This window comes from Salvelinus alpinus, chromosome 28, assembly GCF_045679555.1.
Source record: "Salvelinus alpinus chromosome 28, SLU_Salpinus.1, whole genome shotgun sequence".
NCBI classification, from domain to species: Eukaryota; Metazoa; Chordata; class Actinopteri; order Salmoniformes; family Salmonidae; genus Salvelinus; species Salvelinus alpinus.
Window position 1 is genome coordinate 43,792,222 of NC_092113.1, and position 25,675 is coordinate 43,817,896.

The following is a 25,675-nucleotide window of genomic DNA, read 5'->3' on the forward strand; positions in this document are numbered from 1 at the left end:
ATATTGACCCCGTTTCGCCCAGTGCAGTGTGTACGTAGTCAGGCTGCGTAGAGACGAGACTCATATAGATACTCTCAAAAAAAAGGGGGATGCAGAGCAGACATTAAATATTCTCTCTGTAGAAGAGACTCTCTGCAAATCTTCAAAATGTGTTGAAGCGGTGTAGAGGAGGGAGGGAGGAGAGGGGGAGAGAGAAGACAGAGTGGTGGCAGGAGAAAGAGAGAGGGAGGAAAGGGGGAGCGGTAGAGAGGAAAGGGGGAGAGGTAGGGAGGAGAGGAGGAGAAGGGGAGGAAAGGGGGAGTGAGAGGGAGGGAGGAGACAGGGAGAGGGGGAGGAGAGAGGGAGGAGATGGAGGAGAAGGGAGGAGAGGAGAAGACAAGAGATGAGAAGAGGGGGAGGGGAGGAGAAGAGAGGAGAGGAGAGGAGAGGAGAGGAGAGGAGAGGAGAGGAGAGGAGAGGAGAGGAGAAGAGAGGAGAAGAGAGGAGGAGAAGAGAGGAGGAGAAGAGAGGAGAGGGAAGGGGAGGAGAGGAGAGGAGAGTAGAAGAGGGGAGGAGAAGAGAGGGGAGGAGAAGAGATGAGAGGGAAGGAGAGGAGAAGAGAGGAGAGGAAAATAGAGAAGAGGAGAAGAGAGGAGAGGAGAAGAGAGGAGAAGAGAGGTGAGGGGAGAAGAGAGGAGAGGGAAGGGGGGGGGGGATATTTTCACGTTATAGATTGGAAGCCACTGCAGGTTTGTGGTTTTCTGGACCAGAGTTTGGAACCACTGGTTTGTCAGTGTTGACTATGCAGCTCAGTGAAACCAAAGACCTACTTCCAGTGAATATTTAGTCTGACACCTTTCGTAAGGCTTTCATCCTCTCTATATTTCCATATATCCATCGGTTGGTTGATCAGGGGATTTTGGCCCGCTTGGTAACACAGGGTTTAAAATAGATCCAACCACTTCTTATGTAACAGGAAGTCTTGTTATAATTATATACCCACAGCATGATCCCATTGCATCTTATTGTTGCTGTCAGAAGTAAACCTTGTAACTCTGTTCCATTTTGAATTGAAAGCAGGAGTCGGCTGTGTGTGTGAGGTTTTTATCACCTTGTAGGAACTGAGATGAACTGAATTGAAGATTGTCAACGAGACGGTTTGAGGCTTGGACTGACTTGGACCAGCAGACCCCAGCAGAGAACAAACTGACTTTACATGTTCTATTTGAACAAATCAAAGGCTTTTTCACACTCTTTAAAAGGAAAACTATCTCAATGTGATCACAATCAATCACCCTTATGCATACCTCTCCCCCTCCCACCCTCTCTCCTCCCTCCCTCTCTCTCCCCCCTCTCCTCCTATCTCCTCCCCCTCTCTCCTCCTATTTTCTCCCCCTCTCCTCCCTCCCTCTCTCTCCCCTCTCTCCTCTCCTCTCCTTCTCCCATCCGCTCCTCCTCTCTCCTCCCCCTCTCCTCCCTCCCTCTCTCTCCCCCCTCTCCTCCTCTCTCCTCCCCCTCTCCTCCCTCCCTCTCTCCCCCCTCTCCTCCTATCTCCTCCCCTCTCTCCCCCTCTCTTCTCCTCCCCTCTCCTTCCCTCTCTTCTCCTCTCTTCCCCTCTCCTCCCCTCTCCTCTCCTCCCCTCTCCTCTCCTCTCCTCTCCTCTCCTCTCCTCTCCTCTCCTCTCCTCTCTTCTCATCTCCTCCCCTCTCCTCTCTTCCCCTCTCATCTCCTCTCTTCCCCTCTGCTCTCCTCCCCTCTCATCTCTTCTCCTCCCCTCTCCTCTCTTCCCCTCTCTTCCCCTCTCCTCTCCTCTCTTCCCCTCTCTTCCTCTCTCTTCCCCTCTCCTCTCCTCTCTTCCCCTCTCTTCCCCTCTCCTCTCCTCTCTTCCCCTCTCCTCTCCTCTCTTCCCCTCTCTTCCCCTCTCCTGCCCACTCCTCCCCTCTCCTCTCTTCTCCTCTCTTCCCCTCTCTTCCCCTCTCCTGCCCTCTCCTCCCCTCTCCTCTCCTCTCCTCTCTTCCCCTCTCTTCCCCTCTCCTCTCCTCTCTTCCCCTCTCCTCCCCTCTCGCCTCTTCTCCAGGTACACTAAGATGAAGACAGCCACCAACATCTACATATTTAACCTGGCCCTGGCTGACTCCTTGGTTCTCGCTACCTTACCATTCCAGGGAACAGACTTGTTCCTGGGCTTCTGGCCGTTCGGTAACGCCCTCTGCAAGGCCGTGGTCTCCATCGACTACTACAACATGTTCACCAGCACCTTTACTCTGACCGTGATGAGCATGGATCGCTACGTGGCCGTGTGCCATCCGGTCAAGGCCCTGGACATGAGGACGCCCCACAAGGCCAAGGTGGTCAACATCTGTGTGTGGGTCCTGGCGTCGGCGATAGGGGTACCGGCCATGGTGTTGGGAGATGTGGAGGTTGAACATAACAGTAGGTTATATTGGGTCTGTTCGTCTGTCTATGTCTGTCTGTCTTTCTGTCTGTCTGTCTGTCTGTCTGTCTGTCTGTCTGTAGGTGAAACAACAGAAAGTGGATTTAGTTTGGTTCGTTATCAAGTCTGATTTATCTGTTCTACTGTCAGATTGACGTCTAAATTAATCTATTCAGATATTTTCATCTCTCCCTCCCTCCCTCTCTCTCCATCTCTCATCTTGCTCTCCCTCCCTACCTCCCTCCCTCCCTCCCTCCCTCCCGTCCGCCCTCCCTCCCTCCCTCCATTTCTGAGTAGATCATCTACTGTACATCATTATACTGCAGTCTGGTTCCTCCTGGGTCAACTAGAGGAAGTATCATGGTGTCTGGGTCCTCCTGGGTCAGCTAGAGGGAGTATCATGGTGTCTGGTTCCTCCTGGGTCAGCTAGAGGGAGTATCATGGTGTCTGGTTCCTCCTGGGTCAACTAGAGGGGGTATCATGGTGTCTGGTTCCTCCTGGGTCAGCTAGAGGGAGTATCATGGTGTCTGGTTCCTCCTGGGTCAGCTAGTGGGAGTATCATGGTGTCTGGTTCCTCCTGGGTCAGGTAGAGGGAGTATCGTGGTGTCTGGGTCCTCCTGGGTCAGCTAGAGGGAGTATCATGGTGTCTGGGTCCTCCTGGGTCAGCTAGAGGGAGTATCATGGTGTCTGGTTCCTCCTGGGTCAGCTAGAGGGAGTATCATGGTGTCTGGTTCCTCCTGGGTCAGCTAGAGGGAGTATCATGGTGTCTGGTTCCTCCTGGGTTAGCTAGAGGGAGTATCATGGTGTCTGGGTCCTCCTGGGTCAGCTAGAGGGAGTATCATGGTGTCTGGTTCCTCCTGGGTCAGATAGAGGGAGTATCATGGTGTCTGGTTCCTCCTGGGTCAGCTAGAGGGAGTATCATGCTGTCTGGTTCCTCCTGGGTCAGCTAGAGGGACTATCATGGTGTCTGGTTCCCCCTGGGTCAGCTAGAGGGAGTATCATGGTGTCTGGTTCCTCCTGGGTCAGCTAGAGGGAGTATCATGGTGTCTGGTTCCTCCTGGGTCAGCTAGAGGGAGTATCATGGTGTCTGGTTCCTCCTGGGTCAGCTAGAGGGAGTATCATTGTGTCTGGTTCCTCCTGGGTCAGCTAGAGGGAGTATCATGGTGTCTGGGTCCTCCTGGGTCAGCTAGAGGGAGTATCATGGTGTCTGGTTCCTCCTGGGTCAGATAGAGGGAGTATCATGGTGTCTGGTTCCTCCTGGGTCAGCTAGAGGGAATATCATGGTGTCTGGTTCCTCCTGGGTCAGGTAGAGGGAGTATCATGGTGTCTGGTTCCTCCTGGGTCAGGTAGAGGGAGTATCGTGGTGTATGGGTCCTCCTGGGTCAGCTAGAGGGAGTATCATGGTGTCTGGGTCCTCCTGGGTTAGCTAGAGGGAGTATCATGGTGTCTGGGTCCTCCTGGGTCAGCTAGAGGGAGTATCATGGTGTCTGGTTCCTCCTGGGTCAGATAGAGGGAGTATCATGGTGTCTGGGTCCTCCTGGGTCAGCTAGAGGGAGTATCATGTTGTCTGGTTCCTCCTGGGTCAGATAGAGGGAGTATCATGGTGTCTGGTTCCTCCTGGGTCAGCTAGAGGGAGTATCATGGTGTCTGGTTCCTCCTGGGTCAGCTAGAGGGAGTATCATGGTGTCTGGTTCCTCCTGGGTCAGCTAGAGGGAGTATCATGGTGTCTGGTTCCTCCTGGGTCAGCTAGAGGGAGTATCATGGTGTCTGGTTCCTCCTGGGTCAGCTAGAGGGAGTATCATGGTGTCTGGTTCCTCCTGGGTCAGCTAGAGGGAGTATCATGGTGTCTGGTTCCTCCTGGGTCAGCTAGAGGGAGTATCATGGTGTCTGGGTCCTCCTGGGTCAGCTAGAGGGAGTATCATGGTGTCTGGGTCCTCCTGGGTCAGCTAGAGGGAGTATCATGGTGTCTGGTTCCTCCTGGGTCAGCTAGAGGGAGTATCATGGTGTCTGGTTCCTCCTGTGTCAGCTAGAGGGAGTATCATGGTGTCTGGGTCCTCCTGGGTCAGCTAGAGGGAGTATCATGGTGTCTGGTTCCTCCTGGGTCAGATAGAGGGAGTATCATGGTGTCTGGTTTCTCCTGGGTCAGCTAGAGGGAGTATCATGTGGTCTGGTTACTAGGGGGAGTATCATGTGGTCTGGTTACTAGGGGGAGTATCATGTGGTCTGGTTACTAGGGGGAGTGTCATGTGGTCTGGTTATTAAGGGGAGTGTCATGTGGTCTGGTTACTAAGGGGAGTGTCATGTGGTCTGGTTACTAAGGGGAGTGTCATGTGGTCTGGTTACTAAGGGGAGTGTCATGTGGTCTGGTTACTAGGGGGAGTGTCAAGTGGTCTGGTTACTAGGGGGAGTGTCATGTTGTCTGGTTACTAGGGGGAGTGTCATGTGGTCTGGTTACTAGGGGGATTGTCGTGTGGTCTAGTTTCTAGGGGGGGTGCCATGTGGTCTGGTTACTAGGGGGATTGTCATGTGGTCTGGTTACTAGGGGGAGTGCCATGTGGTCTGGTTACTAGGGGGAGTGCCATGTGGTCTGGTTTCTACGGGGAGTGCCATGTGGTCTGGTTACTAGGGGGAGTGTCATGTGGTCTGGTTTCTACGGGGAGTGCCATGTGGTCTGGTTACTAGGGGGATTGTCATGTGGTCTGGTTACTAGGGGGAGTGTCATGTTGTCTGGTTACTAGGGGGAGTGCCATGTGGTCTGGTTACTAGGGGAAGTGCCATGTGGTCTGGTTACTAGGGGGAGTGTCATGTGGTCTGGTTACTAGGGGGAGTGTCATGTGGTCTGGTTTCTACGGGGAGTGCCATGTGGTCTGGTTACTAGGGGGAGTGTCATGTGGTCTGGTTACTAGGGGGAGTGTCATGTGGTCTGGTTACTAGGGGGAGTGCCATGTGGTCTGGTTACTAGGGGGAGTGCCATGTGGTCTGGTTACTAGGGGGAGTGTCATGTTGTCTGGTTACTAGGGGGAGTGTCATGTGGTCTGGTTACTAGGGGGAGTGTCATGTGGTCTGGTTACTAGGGGGAGTGCCATGTGGTCTGGTTACTAGGGGGATTGTCATGTGGTCTGGTTACTAGGGGGAGTGTCATGTGGTCTGGTTACTAGGAGGAGTGTCATGTGGTCTGGTTACTAGGGGGAGTGTAATGCAATGTGTGTGATATGACCAGGGGCATCCAATCACAGCCTCCCCTCAGGCCTATCCTTGAAGTATCAAAAACACACACACACACACACACACACACACACACACACACACACACACACACACACACACACACACACACACACACACACACACACACACACACACACACACACACACACACACACACACACACACACACACACACACGCTTGTGCGTGTGTGTGTGTGTATTTTAGTGTGTGGAGATAGTGACAATAGCAGTAACAGTGAAAAGGTCACTACAGCTACAGACTGTGATACATTCCTTACCATTAGGTCAGTGGAGTAGAGACTGTTTACCGTCTAGTTCAGTGCAACCACACCAAGACACATGAAGAGAATCACCGTCTGTTCTCCTCCACTTCAGAAGCCACTAAAGGACATGTTCCTCATGGACAGAGGAGGAGCAGAGAAAGGCAGAGAATAAGAAGAAAGCAAACGGGAGGGAGGGAGGGAGGGAGGGAGGGAGGGAGGGAGAGAGAGAGGCAGTAGTGAGAGAGAGAGAGAGAGAGAGAGAGAGAGAGAGAGAGAGAGAGAGAGAGAGAGAGAGAGAGAGAGAGAGAAGAGAGAGAGAGAGAGAGAGAGAGAGAGAGAGAGAGAGAGAGAGAGAGAGAGAGAGAGAGAGAGAGAGAGAGAGGGAGCACCGTAGGCTGAATGTGATATCTCTATAGTCTGTAGACCCAGTCCCTGCAGGGCTCATAGAGAACTCATTAATGATTCACAAGCATATTTTAAGACAATGAATTAAACATCAGACTGTTAGAGGTACCAGTTTGAGGAAGCATTGCTTCACTGCTATTTTCAGGTCTCTCCAGAGACCTTAGATCTTGTTCAAGTCCAGGCTCTGGCTGGGCCACTCAAGGACATTCAGAGACTTGTCCCGAAGCCAGTACTGTGTTGTCTTGGCTGTGTGCTTAGGGTCGTTGTACTTTTGGAATGTGAACAGTCGCCCCAGTCTGAGGATTTCTCTGTACTTTGCTCTGTTCATCATTCCCTCAATCCTGACTAGTCTCCCAGTCCCTGACGCTGAAAAAGATCCCCACAGCATGATGCTGCCACCACCATGCTACACCGTAGGGATGGTGCCAGGTTTCCTCCAGACGTGACGCTTGGCATTCAGACCAAAGAGTTCAATCTTGGTTTCATCAGACCAGAGAATCTTGTTTCTCATGGTCTGAAAGTCTTTAGGTGCCTTTTGGCAAACTCCGAGCGGGCTGTCACGTGCCTTTTACTGAGGAATGGCTTCCGTCTGGCCACTCTACCATAAAGGCCTGATTGGTGGAGTGCTGCAGAGATGGTTGTGCTTCTAGAAGGTTCTCCCATCTCCACAGAGGAACTCTGGAGCTCTGTCAGAGTGACCATCGGGTTCTTGGTCACCTCCCTGACCAAGGCCCTTCTCCCCCGATTGCTAAGGTTGGCCGGGTGGCCAGCTCTGGGAAGAGTCTTTGTGGTTCCAAACTTCTTCCATTTAAGAATGATGGAGGCCACTGTGTTCTTGGGGACCTTCAATGCTGCAGAAATGTTTTGGTACCCTTCCCCAGATTTGTGCCAACACAATCCTGTCTCGGCGCTCTACAGACAATTCCTTCAATCGCATGGCTTGTGGGACCTTATATAGACAGGTGTGTGCCTTTCCAAATCATGTCCAATCAATTGATTTTACCACAGGTGGACTACAATCAAGTTGTAGAAACATCTCAACGATGATCAATGGAAACAGGATGCACCTGAGCTCAATTTCAAGTCTCCTAGCAAAGGGTCTGAATAATTATGTAAATAATGTTTTCCTGTTTTCCCTTTGTCGTTATGGGGTATTGTGTGTAGATTTCTGAGGGATGATCAGTTATAGAATAAGTCTGTAATATATAATGTGGAAAAAGTCAACAGGTCTGTATGCTTTTCCGAAAGCACTGTGTCTGCTTAAATGGCATAGAGTCCCACCGTAGCAATTTTGGACTTCGAAACTATTTTTAAACATTGTGTGTTCGAGCTCTAGTCTATGAGTCTAGCTACAAACTATTATTATGATCCAAAAGACTGCCAAACACGTACAGTACATGTTTTGCTCTGTGACATCATCACAAGACACACAAGATGTCACGATCGTCATAAGAAGCGGACCAAAGCGCAGCGTGGTTTGAATACATTCTTCTATATTTTAATGAAGAAAATTAAACAAAAACAACAAAACGAATAAGACGAACGTGACTGCTATATAAACACTGTGCTAACATGACATAGACAATAACCCACAACCCACAATACAAAACAGACTACCTAAATATGGTTCCCAATCAGAGACAACGCAAAACACCTGCCTCTGATTGAGAACCATATCAGGCCAAACACATAGAAATATACAAACCAGACATACAACATAGAATGCCCACGCAGATCACACCCTGACCAACCAAAACATAAAACATACAAAGCAAACTATGGTCAGGGCGTGACACAAGAGTCGTTAGAACAGGGGGGACCCCCCCAAAGGGTTTTTTTTTTTTTTTTTTTTTTTTTCTTTTGAGGGGGGGGGCCTAGCAATACACAGCTGATTTGAAATAATCAACTAACCATCGAGCTTTGATCATTTGAATCAACTGTGTCGTGTTAGGGCCAAAAACCAAAACGTGCATCCAGGGGGCCCCAGGACTGAGTTTGGGAAATGCTGCGCTAGAAGATAAGAAGTTCTTCTATATAGATCATAGTAAATCCCAGGTCATAGTGTCTATAATACTGTAAGGGGTTCTACTACATAGAAGATCATAGTAAATCCCAGGTCATAGTGTCTATAATACTGTAAGGGGTTCTTCTACATAGAAGATCATAGTAAATCCCAGGTCATAGTGTCTATAATACTGTAAGGGGTTCTTCTACATAGAAGATCATAGTAAATCCCAGGTCATAGTGTCTATAATACTGTAAGGGGTTCTACTACATAGAATATCATAGTAAATCCCAGGTCATAGTGTCTATAATACTGTAAGGGGTTCTTCTACATAGAAGATCATAGTAAATCCCAGGACATAGTGTCTATAATACTGTAAGGGGTTATTCTACATAGAAGATCATAGTAAATCCCAGGACATAGTGTCTATAATTAACATTTGTCATTGAAACTCATGAATTCAACTGTTTATGTCAAATAGTGTTGTGTTCTACTTCTAGTCCTGGTTGTCCTGAACCAGAACATGGTTAAACCTTTCATTGTAGTCCTGGTTGTCCTGAACCAGAACATGGTAAAACACTTCATTGTAGTCCTGGTTGTCCTGAACCAGAACATGGTTAAACCTTTCATTGTAGTCCTGGTTGTCCTGAACCAGAACATGGTAAAACACTTCATTGTAGTCCTGGTTGTCCTGAACCAGAACATGGTTAAACCTTTCATTGTAGTCCTGGTTGTCCTGAACCAGAACATGGTAAAACACTTCATTGTAGTCCTGGTTGTCCTGAACCAGAACATGGTTAAACCTTTCATTGTAGTCCTGGTTGTCCTGAACCAGAACATGGTTAAACACTTCATTATAGTCCTGGTTGTCCTGAACCAGAACATGTTTAACATTGGGGATAATTTACCTCAATAAAATGTTTAGACTTCTGAAATTAAGTACAAGCAATTTAATAGAAAACTGTATTGTCATTACAAATAAATGAATGGAAGCTCGTTAAAAATAGTAAGCTCACTATCAAGTAAGAGACCATGTCATTGATATGTAATCTTGATCATATAACACACCCACTCACACACACACCCACTCACACACACAGTGATTCACACACACACCCACTCACACACACAGTGATTCACACACACACACACACACACACACACACACACACACACACACACACACACACACACACACACACACACACACACACACACACACACACACACACACTCCTCAGTGATTCACTCAAACACACCGTCTAGAGAGAGAGAGAGAGAAACAATCAAACAAAGAGAGAAAGAAAGAGAGAAGAAATGGTTCTTATGTGGTTGTTTACGACTTAATGAACTGTGGGAGAGACGAGGAGAGGAGGGGGTGGGAGAGAGGAGGAGAGGAGGGGAGGGAGGGGTGGGAGAGAGGTGGAGAGGAGAGGAGGAGAGGAGGGGGTGGGAGAGAGGAGGAGGGGGTGGGAGAGAGCAGGAGGGAAGGAGGGGGTGGGAGAGAGGACAGGAGGAGGAGAGGAGGAGGGGGTGGGAGAGGAGGTGGAGAGGAGGAGAGGAGGGGGTGGAGAGGAGGAGAGGAGGAGAGGAGGAGGAGAGGAGGAGGTGGTGGGAGAGAGTTGCAGGGGAGGAGGGGGTGGAGAGGAGGAGGGGGTGGGAGAGGGGAGGGGGTGGGAGAGAGGAGGAGAGGAGGGGGTGGGAGAGGAGGTGGAGAGGAGGGGATGGAGAGGAGGAGAGGAGGGGGTGGAGAGGAGGACAGGAGGAGGAGAGGAGGAGGGGGTGGGAGAGGAGGTGGAGAGGAGGAGAGGAGGGGGTGGAGAGGAGGAGAGGAGGAGGAGAGGAGGAGGTGGTGGGAGAGAGTTGCAGGGGAGGAGGGGGTGGAGAGGAGGAGAGGAGGAGGAGAGGAGGAGGGGGTGGGAGAGAGTTGCAGGGGAGGAGGGGGTGGAGAGGAGGAGGGGGTGGGAGAGGGGAGGGGGTGGGAGAGAGGAGGAGAGGAGGGGGTGGGAGAGGAGGTGGAGAGGAGGGGATGGATAGGAGGAGAGGAGGGGGTGGAGAGGAGGACAGGAGGAGGAGAGGAGGAGGGGGTGGGAGAGGAGGTGGAGAGGAGGAGAGGAGGAGGAGAGGAGGAGGGGGTGGGAGAGAGTTGCAGGGGAGGAGGGGGTGGAGAGGAGGAGGGGGTGGGAGAGGGGAGGGGGTGGGAGAGAGGAGGAGAGGAGGGGGTGGGAGAGAGGAGGAGAGGAGGGGTGGGAGAGAGGAGGGGAGGAGGGGGTGGGAGTGAGGATGTGGGGGTGGGAGAGAGGAGGAGAGGGGGGGGGAGAAAAGAAGAGAATAAACTATTAGGAGAAAGGATGAGAGAAAAGGAAGGTTAAATCGAGCACCGCTCATCCTCCAGCCACAAAGGAATTTTTAGTCTCCACATATGGATTCTATACTGTAGGTGCTGTCCTAACCTGTAGTCTTTATACTGTAGGTGTTGTCCTAACCTGTAGTCTTTATACTGTAGGTGCTGTCCTAACCTGTAGTCTTTATACTGTAGGTACTGTCCTTACCTGGCTTGTATACCATCAGAGCTTTATTTAGTTGAGGTCTAAAGGAAATAATTTTTCATCAAAACGGCAGCCCCGCCACTTGTTTTGGTACACAGCTGAGGGTATTTGGGGCTGAGGAGATGTAACGCAGATCGTATCGGGGAAGGAGAGAGGAGAGGGGAGAGGGGAAGGAGAGAGAGGAGATAGAGAGGGGTAGGGGGTAGGAAGAAGGGGATAAGGAGAGGAGAAAGAGAGAGGGGAAGGAGGGAGAAGGAGAGAGAGGAGATGGAGAGGGGTAGGGGAGAAGAGAGAAGGGGAGAAGGAGAGAGGGGAAGGAGAGAGGGGAGATGGAGAGGGGTAGGGGAGAAGAGAGAAGGGGAGAGGAGAGAGGGGAACGAAAGAGGGGATGGGAAGAGGGGAAGGAGAGAGGGAGAGGGGAAGGAGAGAGGGAGAGGGGAATGAGAGAGGGAGAGGGGAGGGAGAGAGGGAGAGGGGAGGGAGAGAGGGAGAGGGGAAGGAGAGAGGGAGAGGGGAAGGAGAGAGGGAGAGGGGAAGGAGAGAGGGAGAGGGGAGGGAGAGAGGGAGAGGGGAAGGAGAGAGGGAGAGGGGAGGGAGAGAGGGAGAGGGGAGGGAGAGAGGGAGAGGGGAAGGAGAGAGGGAGAGGGGAAGGAGAGAGGGAGAGGGGAAGGAGAGAGGGAGAGGGGAAGGAGAGAGGGAGAGGGGAGGGAGAGAGGGAGAGGGGAAGGAGAGAGGGAGAGGGGAAGGAGAGAGGGAGAGGGGAAGGAGAGAGGGAGAGGGGAAGGAGAGAGGGAGAGGGGAAGGAGAGAGGGAGAGGGGAGGGAGAGAGGGAGAGGGGAAGGAGAGAGGGGAGAGGGGTAGGGGAGAGGGGAACGAGAGAGGGGTAGGGGAGAGGGGAACGAGAGAGGGGATAGGGAGAGGGGTAGGGGAGAGAGGAAGGAGAGAGGGGTGGGGGAGATGGTAAGGAGAGAGGGGAGAAGGAGAGAGGGGGGAGGGGAAGGATAGAGGGAGAGGAGAAGGATAGAGGGGAGAGGGGACGGATAGAGGGAGAGGGGACGGATAGAGGGAGAGGAGAAGGAAAGAGGGGAAGGATAGAGGGGAGATGGGACGGATAGAGGGAGAGGAGAAGGAGAGAGGGGAGAGGGGACAGGGGAGGGATAGACGGGAGAGGGGACGGATAGAGGGGAGAGGGAGAGGAGAAGGAGAGAGGGGAGAGGGGAAGAAGAGTGGGGAGAGAGCAATGTGAACATAAAACATACACACTACTGTTATAACCCCTCACACTAGACTACTGTTATAACCCCTCAAACTAGACTACTGTTATAACCCCTCACACTAGACTACTGTTATAACCCCTCACACTAGACTACTGTTATAACCCCTCACACTAGACTACTGTTATAACCCCTCACACTAGACTACTGTTATAACCCCTCGCACTAGACTACTGTTATAAACCCTCACACTAGACTACTGTTATAACCCCTCACCCTAGACTACTGTTATAACCCCTCACGCTAGACTACTGTTATAACCCCTCACACTAGACTACTGTTATAACCCCTCACGCTAGACTACTGTTATAACCCCTCACGCTAGACTACTGTTATAACCCCTCACACTAGACTACTGTTATAACCCCAAACGCTAGACTACTGTTATAACCCCTCACGCTAGACTACTGTTATAACCCCTCACGCTAGACTACTGTTATAACCCCTCACGCTAGACTACTGCTAAAACCCCTCGCACTAGACTACTGTTATAAACCCCTCACACTAGACTACTGCTATAACCCCTCACACTAGACTACTGCTATAACCCCTCACGCTAGACTACTGTTATAACCCCTCACGCTAGACTACTGTTATAACCCCTCACACTAGACTACTGTTATAACCCCTCACGCTAGACTACTGTTATAACCCCTCACACTAGACTACTGTTATAACCCCTCACACTAGACTACTGTTATAACCCCTCACGCTAGACTACTGTTATAACCACTCACACTAGACTACTGTTATAACCCCTCACACTAGACTACTGTTATAACCCCTCACACTAGACTACTGTTATAACCCCTCACCCTAGACTACTGTTATAACCCCTCACGCTAGACTACTGTTATAACCCCTCACACTAGACTACTGTTATAACCCCTCACACTAGACTACTGTTATAACCCCTCACCCTAGACTACTGTTATAACCCCTCATACTAGACTAGACTACTTTTATAACCCCTCACATTAGACTACTGTTATAACCCCTCACACTAGACTACTGTTATAACCCCTCACACTAGACTACTGTTATAACCCCTCACACTAGACTACTGTTATAACCCCTCACCCTAGACTACTGTTATAAACCCTCACGCTAGACTACTGTTATAACCCCTCACGCTAGACTACTGTTATAACCCCTCACACTAGACTACTGTTATAACCCCTCACACTAGACTACTGTTATAACCCCTCACACTAGACTACTGTTATAACCCCTCACACTAGACTACTGTTATAACCCCTCACACTAGACTACTGTTATAACCCCTCACATTAGACTACTGTTATAACCCCTCACACTAGACTACTGTTATAACCCCTCACCCTAGACTACTGTTATAACCCCTCACGCTAGACTACTGTTATAACCCCTCACGCTAGACTACTGTTATAACCCCTCACACTAGACTACTGTTATAACCCCTCACACTAGACTACTGTTATAACCCCTCACACTAGACTACTGTTATAACCCCTCACACTAGACTACTGTTATAACCCCTCACACTAGACTACTGTTATAACCCCTCACACTAGACTACTGTTATAACCACTCACACTAGACTACTGTTATAAACCCCTCACACTAGACTACTGTTATAACCCCTCACACTAGACTAGTGTTATAACCCCTCACGCTAGACTACTGTTATAACCCCTCACACTAGACTACTGTTATAACCCCTCACACTAGACTACTGTTATAACCCCTCACACTAGACTACTGTTATAACCCCTCACACTAGACTACTGTTATAACCCCTCACACTAGACTACTGTTATAACCCCTCACACTAGACTACTGTTATAACCCCTCACACTAGACTACTGTTATAACCCCTCACACTAGACTACTGTTATAACCCCTCACACTAGACTACTGTTATAACCCCTCACCCTAGACTACTGTTATAACCCCTCACGCTAGACTACTGTTATAACCCCTCACGCTAGACTACTGTTATAACCCCTCACACTAGACTACTGTTATAACCACTCACACTAGACTACTGTTATAAACCCCTCACACTAGACTACTGTTATAACCCCTCACACTAGACTACTGTTATAACCCCTGACATTGGAGCCTCAATAGAGAGAATATGTGAAGAAAACGTGGTTGTTTTTGGATATTGATTAGCGATTGTCAAGGATGCAGATAAATTCCAGCAGTTTTTAGTTCAGATTATTTGTTTGCAATATGTGATCTATAGGCTAAGAGAGCCAAGCTAATAGTGTCACGTTCCTGACCTATTTTTATGTTATTTTGATTATGTTTAGTTGGTCAGGGCGTGAGTTGGGGTGGGCATTGTATGTTGTGTGTGTTTTGTTTAGTCTATGGGTGTTGTATTGTGTATGGGATAGATAATTGTGAGGTTGTCTAGTTATGTCTATGGCTGCCTAGATTGGGTCTCAATCAGAGACAGCTGTCATTCATTTGTCTCTGATTGGGAGCCATATTTAAGGTAGCCATAGGCAGTAGGCTTTTGTGGGTAGTTGTCTTGTTTAACGTTTGTTGCTTGTCTGGGCACTTGCGTTATTTAGCTTCACGATCATTTGTTGTTTTGTTTGTTTGTATAGTGTTTTCGTTTCATGTTCATCTTCGTTCATTTATTAAAAGAAGATGGCTTATTTTCCTCATGCTGCGTTTTGGTCCGAATCTCTTCCACACGATCGTGACAAATAGATTACAATTATTGTCTCATCTTTGAACTAATTGTAATCAGAAGATGCTATTAACATGTACAAATTATTGGTAACAGCAGAAATAGCAGAATAATAAACATTGTTTATTGATTGTGGAGTTAGAATAGTGTGAGAAGACAATATATTTGGTGAGAATCACACTGTATGGTATTAAATCCATTCTTGCTCTTAAAGGGGCAGTAGCCTACCTTGGGTGTACGTTTTTTCAATATCAGCATTATTTAATCTGCAGTTATTATTCTGCTATTTATTATTAACAACGCCAGCGTGTTAATAATAATCCTAAAGGATAGGAAGACATTCAGTTTCGGGTGAGCTCTCCAGAACTATAGAGTGGGCAAGACATGTTTAATGCAATGTACTGTAGACGAGTGGCTGTGTCCCAAATGAAACCATATTCCCTATTTAGTGCACTACCTCTGACAAGGGCACTAAAGTAGTGCACATTATAGAGAATAGGTTTCCATTTGAGATGCACCCTAGATAGAAGCTTTGAACTGGATTTGCGAGCATCTTCATAATCACCAGAGAGAGAGAGAGAGAGAGAGAGAGAGAGAGAGAGAGAGAGAGAGAGAGAGAGAGAGAGAGAGAGGTTTCTTCTTCACACCAATGACAAGTGGTTCTTTAAAAAAAAAAAATATGAACTTAGAAATCGTCTTGTGAAGTTGATTTGATCCAGGCTCCCTTCAGGCTGCCAGCCAGGGTTTGTAAAAACTGAATTGTGTTTCGTATTACAGAGCTATTGGGCTGTCAAGAGTTCTCAGCTGCTTGGATTTAAAAGGCAGGCTGTCAGATGTCACAGTCAAAGTGATTATAAACGGGGAAAAAACAGAATTAAAAGCTTGTGGACAGCTCTTCAACCTCAAGGTGTTGAGTTTTGAGTGTATTTTGGATTGTTGTTATATCATTTATTTATACGCTGATTTGTTTTATTTTGTGAGTGAAAAGGCATCAACAACAGAAGAGTGTCTATTTCAGTGTCTATTTGGGAGTCATTCTATCTGTCTACGGTCAACAATAGAAGAGAGTGGTCTATTTGGGAGTCATTCTATCTGTCTATGGTCAACAATAGAAGAGAGTGGTCTATTTGGGAGTCATTCTGTCTGTCTATGGTCAACAATAGAAGAGAGTGGTCTATTTGGGAGTCATTCTGTCTGTCTATGGTCAACAACAGAAGAGAGTGGTCTATTTGAGAGTCATTCTATCTGTCTATGGTCAACAATAGAAGAGAGTGGTCTATTTGGGAGTCATTCTATCTGTCTATGGTCAACAACAGAAGAGAGTGGTCTATTTGGGAGTCATTCTATCTGTCTAAGGTCAACAACAGAAGAGAGTGGTCTATTTGGGAGTCATTCTATCTGTGTATGGTCAACAACAGAAGAGAGTGGTCTATTTGGGAGTCATTCTATCTGTCTATGGTCAACAACAGAAGAGAGTGGTCTATTTGGGAGTCATTCTATCTGTCTATGGTCAACAATAGAAGAGAGTGGTCTATTTGGGAGTCATTCTATCTGTCTATGGTCAACAACAGAAGAGAGTGGTCTATTTGGGAGTCATTCTATCTGTCTATGGTCAACAACAGAAGAGAGTGGTCTATTTGGCAGTCAGTCTATCTGTCTATGGTCAACAACAGAAGAGAGTGGTCTATTTGGGAGTCATTCTATCTGTCTATGGTCAACAACAGAAGAGAGTGGTCTATTTGAGAGTCATTCTATCTGTCTATGGTCAACAACAGAAGAGAGTGGTCTATTTGGCAGTCAGTCTATCTGTCTATGGTCAACAACAGAAGAGAGTGGTCTATTTGGGAGTCATTCTATCTGTCTATGGTCAACAACAGAAGAGAGTGGTCTATTTGGGAGTCATTCTATCTGTCTATGGTCAACAACAGAAGAGAGTGGTCTATTTGGGAGTCATTCTATCTGTCTATGGTCAACAACAGAAGAGAGTGGTCTATTTGGGAGTCATTCTATCTGTCTATGGTCAACAACAGAAGAGAGTGGTCTATTTGGGAGTCATTCTATCTGTCTACGGTCAACAACAGAAGAGAGTGGTCTATTTGGGAGTCATTCTATCTGTCTATGGTCAACAACAGAAGAGAGTGGTCTATTTGGGAGTCATTCTATCTGTCTATGGTCAACAACAGAAGAGAGTGGTCTATTTGGGAGTCATTCTATCTGTCTATGGTCAACAACAGAAGAGAGTGGTCTATTTGGGAGTCATTCTATCTGTCTACGGTCAACAATAGAAGAGAGTGGTCTATTTGGGAGTCATTCTATCTGTTTATGGTCAACAACAGAAGAGAGTGGTCTATTTGGGAGTCATTCTATCTGTCTACGGTCAACAATAGAAGAGAGTGGTCTATTTGGGAGTCATTCTATCTGTCTACGGTCAACAACAGAAGAGAGTGGTCTATTTGGGAGTCATTCTATCTGTCTATGGTCAACAACATAAGAGAGTGGTCTATTTGGGAGTCATTCTATCTGTCTATGGTCAACAACAGAAGAGAGTGGTCTATTTGGGAGTCATTCTATCTGTCTATGGTCAACAACAGAAGAGAGTGGTCTATTTGGGAGTCATTCTATCTGTCTATGGTCAACAACAGAAGAGAGTGGTCTATTTGGGAGTCATTCTATCTGTCTATGGTCAACAACAGAAGAGAGTGGTCTATTTGGGAGTCATTCTATCTGTCTATGGTCAACAACAGAAGAGAGTGGTCTATTTGGGAGTCATTCTATCTGTCTATGGTCAACAACAGAAGTTAGTGTCTATTTGAGAGTCATTCTATCTGTCTATGGTCAACAATAGAAGAGAGTGGTCTATTTGGGAGTCATTCTATCTGTCTATGGTCAACAATAGAAGAGAGTGGTCTATTTGGGAGTCATTCTATCTGTCTATGGTCAACAACAGAAGTTAGTGTCTATTTGAGAGTCATTCTATCTGTCTATGGTCAACAATAGAAGAGAGTGGTCTATTTGAGAGTCATTCTATCTGTCTATGGTCAGCAACAGAAGAGAGTGGTCTATTTGGCAGTCAGTCTATCTGTCTATGGTCAACAACAGAAGAGAGTGGTCTATTTGGGAGTCATTCTATCTGTCTATGGTCAACAATAGAAGAGAGTGGTCTATTTGAGAGTCATTCTATCTGTCTATGGTCAACAACAGAAGAGAGTGGTCTATTTGGGAGTCATTCTATCTGTCTATGGTCAACAACAGAAGAGAGTGGTCTATTTGAGAGTCATTCTATCTGTCTATGGTCAACAACAGAAGAGAGTGGTCTATTTGAGAGTCATTCTATCTGTCTACGGTCAACAACAGAAGAGAGTGGTCTATTTGGGAGTCATTCTATCTGTCTATGGTCAACAACAGAAGAGAGTGGTCTATTTGGGAGTCATTCTATCTGTCTATGGTCAACAATAGAAGAGAGTGGTCTATTTGGGAGTCATTCTATCTGTCTATGGTCAACAATAGAAGAGAGTGGTCTATTTGGGAGTCATTCTATCTGTCTATGGTCAACAACAGAAGAGAGTGGTCTATTTGAGAGTCATTCTATCTGTCTATGGTCAACAATCAGAAGAGAGTGGTCTATTTGGGAGTCATTCTATCTGTCTATGGTCAACAATAGAAGAGAGTGGTCTATTTGGGAGTCGTTCTATCTGTCTATGGTCAACAACAGAAGAGAGTGGTCTATTTGAGAGTCATTCTATCTGTCTATGGTCAACAATATAAGAGAGTGGTCTATTTGGGAGTCATTCTATCTGTCTATGGTCAACAACAGAAGAGAGTGGTCTATTTGGGAGTCATTCTATCTGTCTATGGTCAACAACAGAAGAGAGTGGTCTATTTGGGAGTCATTCTATCTGTCTATGGTCAACAACAGAAGAGAGTGGTCTATTTGGCAGTCATTCTATCTGTCTATGGTCAACAACAGAAGAGAGTGGTCTATTTGGGAGTCATTCTATCTGTCTATGGTCAACAACAGAAGAGAGTGGTCTATTTGGGAGTCATTCTATCTGTCTATGGTCAACAATAGAAGAGAGTGGTCTATTTGGGAGTCATTCTATCTGTCTATGGTCAACAACAGAAGAGAGTGGTCTATTTGAGAGTCATTCTATCTGTCTATGGTCAACAACAGAAGAGAGTGGTCTATTTGGGAGTCATTCTATCTGTCTATGGTCAACAATAGAAGAGAGTGGTCTATTTGGGAGTCATTCTATCTGTCTATGGTCAACAACAGAAGTTAGTGTCTATTTGAGAGTCATTCTATCTGTCTATGGTCAACAATAGAAGAGAGTGGTCTATTTGAGAGTCATTCTATCTGTCTATGGTCAGCAACAGAAGAGAGTGGTCTATTTGGCAGTCATTCTATCTGTCTATGGTCAACAACAGAAGAGAGTGGTCTATTTGGGAGTCATTCTATCTGTCTATGGTCAACAATAGAAGAGAGTGGTCTATTTGAGAGTCATTCTATCTGTCCACGGTCAACAACAGAAGAGAGTGGTCTATTTGGGAGTCATTCTATCTGTCTATGGTCAACAACAGAAGAGAGTGGTCTATTTGAGAGTCATTCTATCTGTCTATGGTCAACAACAGAAGAGAGTGGTCTATTTGAGAGTCATTCTATCTGTCTACGGTCAACAACAGAAGAGAGTGGTCTATTTGGGAGTCATTCTATCTGTCTATGGTCAACAACAGAAGAGAGTGGTCTATTTGGGAGTCATTCTATCTGTCTATGGTCAACAATAGAAGAGAGTGGTCTATTTGGGAGTCATTCTATCTGTCTATGGTCAACAATAGAAGAGAGTGGTCTATTTGGGAGTCATTCTATCTGTCTATGGTCAACAACAGAAGAGAGTGGTCTATTTGAGAGTCATTCTATCTGTCCACGGTCAACAACAGAAGAGAGTGGTCTATTTGGGAGTCATTCTATCTGTCTATGGTCAACAACAGAAGAGAGTGGTCTATTTGGGAGTCATTCTATCTGTCTATGGTCAACAATAGAAGAGAGTGGTCTATTTGGGAGTCATTCTATCTGTCTATGGTCAACAACAGAAGAGAGTGGTCTATTTGAGAGTCATTCTATCTGTCTATGGTCAACAACAGAAGAGAGTGGTCTATTTGGGAGTCATTCTATCTGTCTATGGTCAACAACAGAAGAGAGTGGTCTATTTGGGAGTCATTCTATCTGTCTATGGTCAACAATAGAAGAGAGTGGTCTATTTGAGAGTCATTCTATCTGTCTATGGTCAACAACAGAAGAGAGTGGTCTATTTGGGAGTCATTCTATCTGTCTATGGTCAACAACAGAAGTTAGTGTCTATTTGAGAGTCATTCTATCTGTCTACGGTCAACAATAGAAGAGAGTGGTCTATTTGAGAGTCATTCTATCTGTCTATGGTCAACAACAGAAGAGAGTGGTCTATTTGGGAGTCATTCTATCTGTCTATGGTCAACAACAGAAGAGAGTGGTCTATTTGAGAGTCATTCTATCTGTCCACGGTCAACAACAGAAGAGAGTGGTCTATTTGGGAGTCATTCTATCTGTCTATGGTCAACAACAGAAGAGAGTGGTCTATTTGGGAGTCATTCTATCTGTCTATGGTCAACAATAGAATAGAGTGGTCTATTTGGGAGTCATTCTATCTGTCTATGGTCAACAACAGAAGAGAGTGGTCTATTTGAGAGTCATTCTATCTGTCTATGGTCAACAACAGAAGAGAGTGGTCTATTTGGGAGTCATTATATCTGTCTATGGTCAACAATAGAAGAGAGTGGTCTATTTGGGAGTCATTCTATCTGTCTATGGTCAACAACAGAAGAGAGTGGTCTATTTGGGAGTCATTCTATCTGTCTATGGTCAACAACAGAAGTTAGTGTCTATTTGAGAGTCATTCTATCTGTCTATGGTCAACAACAGAAGAGAGTGGTCTATTTGGGAGTCATTCTATCTGTCTATGGTCAACAATAGAAGAGAGTGGTCTATTTGGGAGTCATTCTATCTGTCTATGGTCAACAACAGAAGAGAGTGGTCTATTTGAGAGTCATTCTATCTGTCTATGGTCAACAACAGAAGAGAGTGGTCTATTTGGGAGTCATTCTATCTGTCTATGGTCAACAACAGAAGAGAGTGGTCTATTTGGGAGTCATTCTATCTGTCTATGGTCAACAATAGAAGAGAGTGGTCTATTTGAGAGTCATTCTATCTGTCTATGGTCAACAACAGAAGAGAGTGGTCTATTTGGGAGTCATTCTATCTGTCTATGGTCAACAACAGAAGAGAGTGGTCTATTTGGGAGTCATTCTATCTGTCTATGGTCAACAACAGAAGTTAGTGTCTATTTGAGAGTCATTCTATCTGTCTACGGTCAACAATAGAAGAGAGTGGTATATTTGAGAGTCATTCTATCTGTCTATGGTCAACAACAGAAGAGAGTGGTCTATTTGGGAGTCATTCTATCTGTCTATGGTCAACAACAGAAGAGAGTGGTCTATTTGAGAGTCATTCTATCTGTCTATGGTCAACAACAGAAGAGAGTGGTCTATTTGAGAGTCATTCTATCTGTCTACGGTCAACAACAGAAGAGAGTGGTCTATTTGGGAGTCATTCTATCTGTCTATGGTCAACAACAGAAGAGAGTGGTCTATTTGGGAGTCATTCTATCTGTCTATGGTCAACAATAGAAGAGAGTGGTCTATTTGGGAGTCATTCTATCTGTCTATGGTCAACAATAGAAGAGAGTGGTCTATTTGGGAGTCATTCTATCTGTCTATGGTCAACAACAGAAGAGAGTGGTCTATTTGAGAGTCATTCTATCTGTCTATGGTCAACAACAGAAGAGAGTGGTCTATTTGGGAGTCATTCTATCTGTCTATGGTCAACAACAGAAGAGAGTGGTCTATTTGGGAGTCATTCTATCTGTCTATGGTCAACAATAGAAGAGAGTGGTCTATTTGGGAGTCATTCTATCTGTCTATGGTCAACAATAGAAGAGAGTGGTCTATTTGGGAGTCATTCTATCTGTCTATGGTCAACAACAGAAGAGAGTGGTCTATTTGGGAGTCATTCTATCTGTCCACGGTCAACAACAGAAGAGAGTGGTCTATTTGGGAGTCATTCTATCTGTCTATGGTCAACAACAGAAGTTAGTGGTCTATTTGGGAGTCATTCTATCTGTCTATGGTCAACAACAGAAGTTAGTGTCTATTTGGGAGTCATTCTATCTGTCTATGGTCAACAACAGAAGAGAGTGGTCTATTTGAGAGTCATTCTATCTGTCTATGGTCAACAACAGAAGAGAGTGGTCTATTTGGGAGTCATTCTATCTGTCTATGGTCAACAACAGAAGAGAGTGGTCTATTTGAGAGTCATTCTATCTGTCTATGGTCAACAATAGAAGAGAGTGGTCTATTTGAGAGTCATTCTATCTGTCTATGGTCAACAACAGAAGAGAGTGGTCTATTTGGGAGTCATTCTATCTGTCTATGGTCAACAACAGAAGAGAGTGGTCTATTTGAGAGTCATTCTATCTGTCTATGGTCAACAACAGAAGAGAGTGGTCTATTTGGGAGTCATTCTATCTGTCTATGGTCAACAATAGAAGAGAGTGGTCTATTTGGGAGTCATTCTATCTGTCTATGGTCAACAACAGAAGAGAGTGGTCTATTTGGGAGTCATTCTATCTGTCTATGGTCAACAATAGAAGAGAGTGGTCTATTTGGGAGTCATTCTATCTGTCTATGGTCAACAACAGAAGAGAGTGGTCTATTTGAGAGTCATTCTATCTGTCTATGGTCAACAATAGAAGAGAGTGGTCTATTTGGGAGTCATTCTATCTGTCTATGGTCAACAATAGAAGAGAGTGGTCTATTTGGGAGTCATTCTATCTGTCTATGGTCAACAACAGAAGAGAGTGGTCTATTTGGGAGTCATTCTATCTGTCTATGGTCAACAATAGAAGAGAGTGGTCTATTTGGGAGTCATTCTATCTGTCTATGGTCAACAATAGAAGTGAGTGGTCTATTTGGGAGTCATTCTATCTGTCTATGGTCAACAACAGAAGAGAGTGGTCTATTTGGGAGTCATTCTATCTGTCCACGGTCAACAACAGAAGAGAGTGGTCTATTTGGGAGTCATTCTATCTGTCTATGGTCAACAATAGAAGTGAGTGGTCTATTTGGGAGTCATTCTATCTGTCTATGGTCAACAACAGAAGAGAGTGGTCTATTTGGGAGTCATTCTATCTGTCTATGGTCAACAACAGAAGAGAGTGGTCTATTTGGGAGTCATTCTATCTGTCCACGGTCAACAACAGAAGAGAGTGGTCTATTTGGGAGTCATTCTATCTGTCTATGGTCAACAATAGAAGTGAGTGGTCTATTTGGGAGTCATTCTATCTGTCTATGGTCAACAACAGAAGAGAGTGGTCTATTTGGGAGTCATTCTATCTGTCCACGGTCAACAACAGAAGAGAGTGGTCTATTTGGGAGTCATTCTATCTGTCTATGGTCAACAATAGAAGAGAGTGGTCTATTTGGGAGTCATTCTATCTGTCTATGGTCAACAATAGAAGAGAGTGGTCTATTTGGGAGTCATTCTATCTGTCTACGGTCAACAACAGAAGAGAGTGGTCTATTTGGGAGTCATTCTATCTGTCTATGGTCAACAACAGAAGTTAGTGTCTATTTGGGAGTCATTCTATCTGTCTCTGGTCAACAACAGAAGAGAGTGGTCTATTTGGGAGTCATTCTATCTGTCCACGGTCAACAACAGAAGAGAGTGGTCTATTTGGGAGTCATTCTATCTGTCTATGGTCAACAACAGAAGTTAGTGTCTATTTGGGAGTCATTCTATCTGTCTATGGTCAACAACAGAAGAGAGTGGTCTATTTGGGAGTCATTCTATCTGTCTATGGTCAACAACAGAAGAGAGTGGTCTATTTGGGAGTCATTCTATCTGTCTATGGTCAACAACAGAAGAGAGTGGTCTATTTGGGAGTCATTCTATCTGTCTACGGTCAACAACAGAAGAGAGTGGTCTATTTGGGAGTCATTCTATCTGTCAATGGTCAACAACAGAAGAGAGTGGTCTATTTGGGAGTCATTCTATCTGTCTACGGTCAACAACAGAAGAGAGTGGTCTATTTGAGAGTCATTCTATCTGTCTATGGTCAACAACAGAAGTTAGTGTCTATTTGAGAGTCATTCTATCTGTCTATGGTCAACAATAGAAGAGAGTGGTCTATTTGGGAGTCATTCTATCTGTCTACGGTCAACAACAGAAGAGAGTGGTCTATTTGGGAGTCATTCTATCTGTCTATGGTCAACAACAGAAGAGAGTGGTCTATTTGGGAGTCATTCTATCTGTCTATGGTCAACAACAGAAGAGAGTGGTCTATTTGGGAGTCATTCTATCTGTCTATGGTCAACAACAGAAGTTAGTGGTCTATTTGAGAGTCATTCTATCTGTCTACGGTCAACAACAGAAGAGAGTGGTCTATTTGGGAGTCATTCTATCTGTATATGGTCAACAACAGAAGAGAGTGGTCTATTTGAGAGTCATTCTATCTGTCTATGGTCAACAACAGAAGAGAGTGGTCTATTTGGGAGTCATTCTATCTGTCTATGGTCAACAACAGAAGAGAGTGGTCTATTTGGGAGTCATTCTATCTGTCTATGGTCAACAACAGAAGAGAGTGGTCTATTTGGGAGTCATTCTATCTGTCTATGGTCAACAACAGAAGAGAGTGGTCTATTTGGGAGTCATTCTATCTGTCTATGGTCAACAATAGAAGAGAGTGGTCTATTTGGGAGTCATTCTATCTGTCTATGGTCAACAACAGAAGAGAGTGGTCTATTTGGGAGTCATTCTATCTGTCTATGGTCAACAACAGAAGAGAGTGGTCTATTTGAGAGTCATTCTATCTGTCTATGGTCAACAACAGAAGAGAGTGGTCTATTTGGGAGTCATTCTATCTGTCTATGGTCAACAACAGAAGAGAGTGGTCTATTTGGGAGTCATTCTATCTGTCTACGGTCAACAACAGAAGAGAGTGGTCTATTTGGGAGTCATTCTATCTGTCTACGGTCAATAACAGAAGAGAGTGGTCTATTTGGGAGTCATTCTATCTGTCTATGGTCAACAACAGAAGATATAATGACTCCCAAAAAGACACTCTCTTCTGTTGTTGAACGTGGACAGATAGAATGAGGAATGCTTTTCCAACAGTCTTGAAGGAGTTCCCACATATGCTGAGCACTTGTGGGCTGCTTTTTCTCATCCCAAACAAGCTCAGTTGGGTTGATGTCGGGTGAGTGTGGAGGCCAGGTCATCTGATGCAGCACTCCCTCACTCTCCTTGCGGTTTAGCCATAATTATGACTTTGTGGCTGTTGTAACTTAGTGACGCCATTGTACACGAGCTCCAGCTGATTCTTGTTCATTTCCTTATTACGCGTGACAAGAAAAGTCTAACTCTCGTGAGAAGGGACTGTCTGTCTTGGGGGGGCATATAGTCGGCCTTAGAGCCAATGAGAAGAAAGAAGGGGATTTGTCAGGGAACTCCCCCTGGACACTTGCTGCTAAACCCTTGGTACTATGTACTAATCCCTTGGTCATCTGTTATAAACCCTTGGTCCTATGTACTAATCCCTTGGTCCTATGTACTAAACTGCTAAACCCTTGGTACTATGTACTAATCCCTTGGTCATCTGTACTAAACCCTTGGTCCTATGTACTAATCCCTTGGTCCTATGTACTAAACCCTTGGTCCTATGTACTAAACCCTTGGTCCTATGTACTAAACCCTTGGTCCTATGTACT

General features: G+C 45.9%; 1 protein-coding gene across 1 annotated transcript in view; it reads left to right on the forward strand.

Annotated features, from left to right (window-relative positions):
• Positions 1–25,675, forward strand: part of LOC139557912 (nociceptin receptor-like) — a 63,254-nt gene that overhangs the window by 32,175 nt on the left and 5,404 nt on the right. Inside the window, exon 3 of the mRNA XM_071373251.1 lies at positions 2,057–2,412. Within this exon, the coding sequence (XP_071229352.1) occupies positions 2,057–2,412 (356 nt within the window). The remainder of the gene's footprint in view (positions 1–2,056; positions 2,413–25,675) is intronic.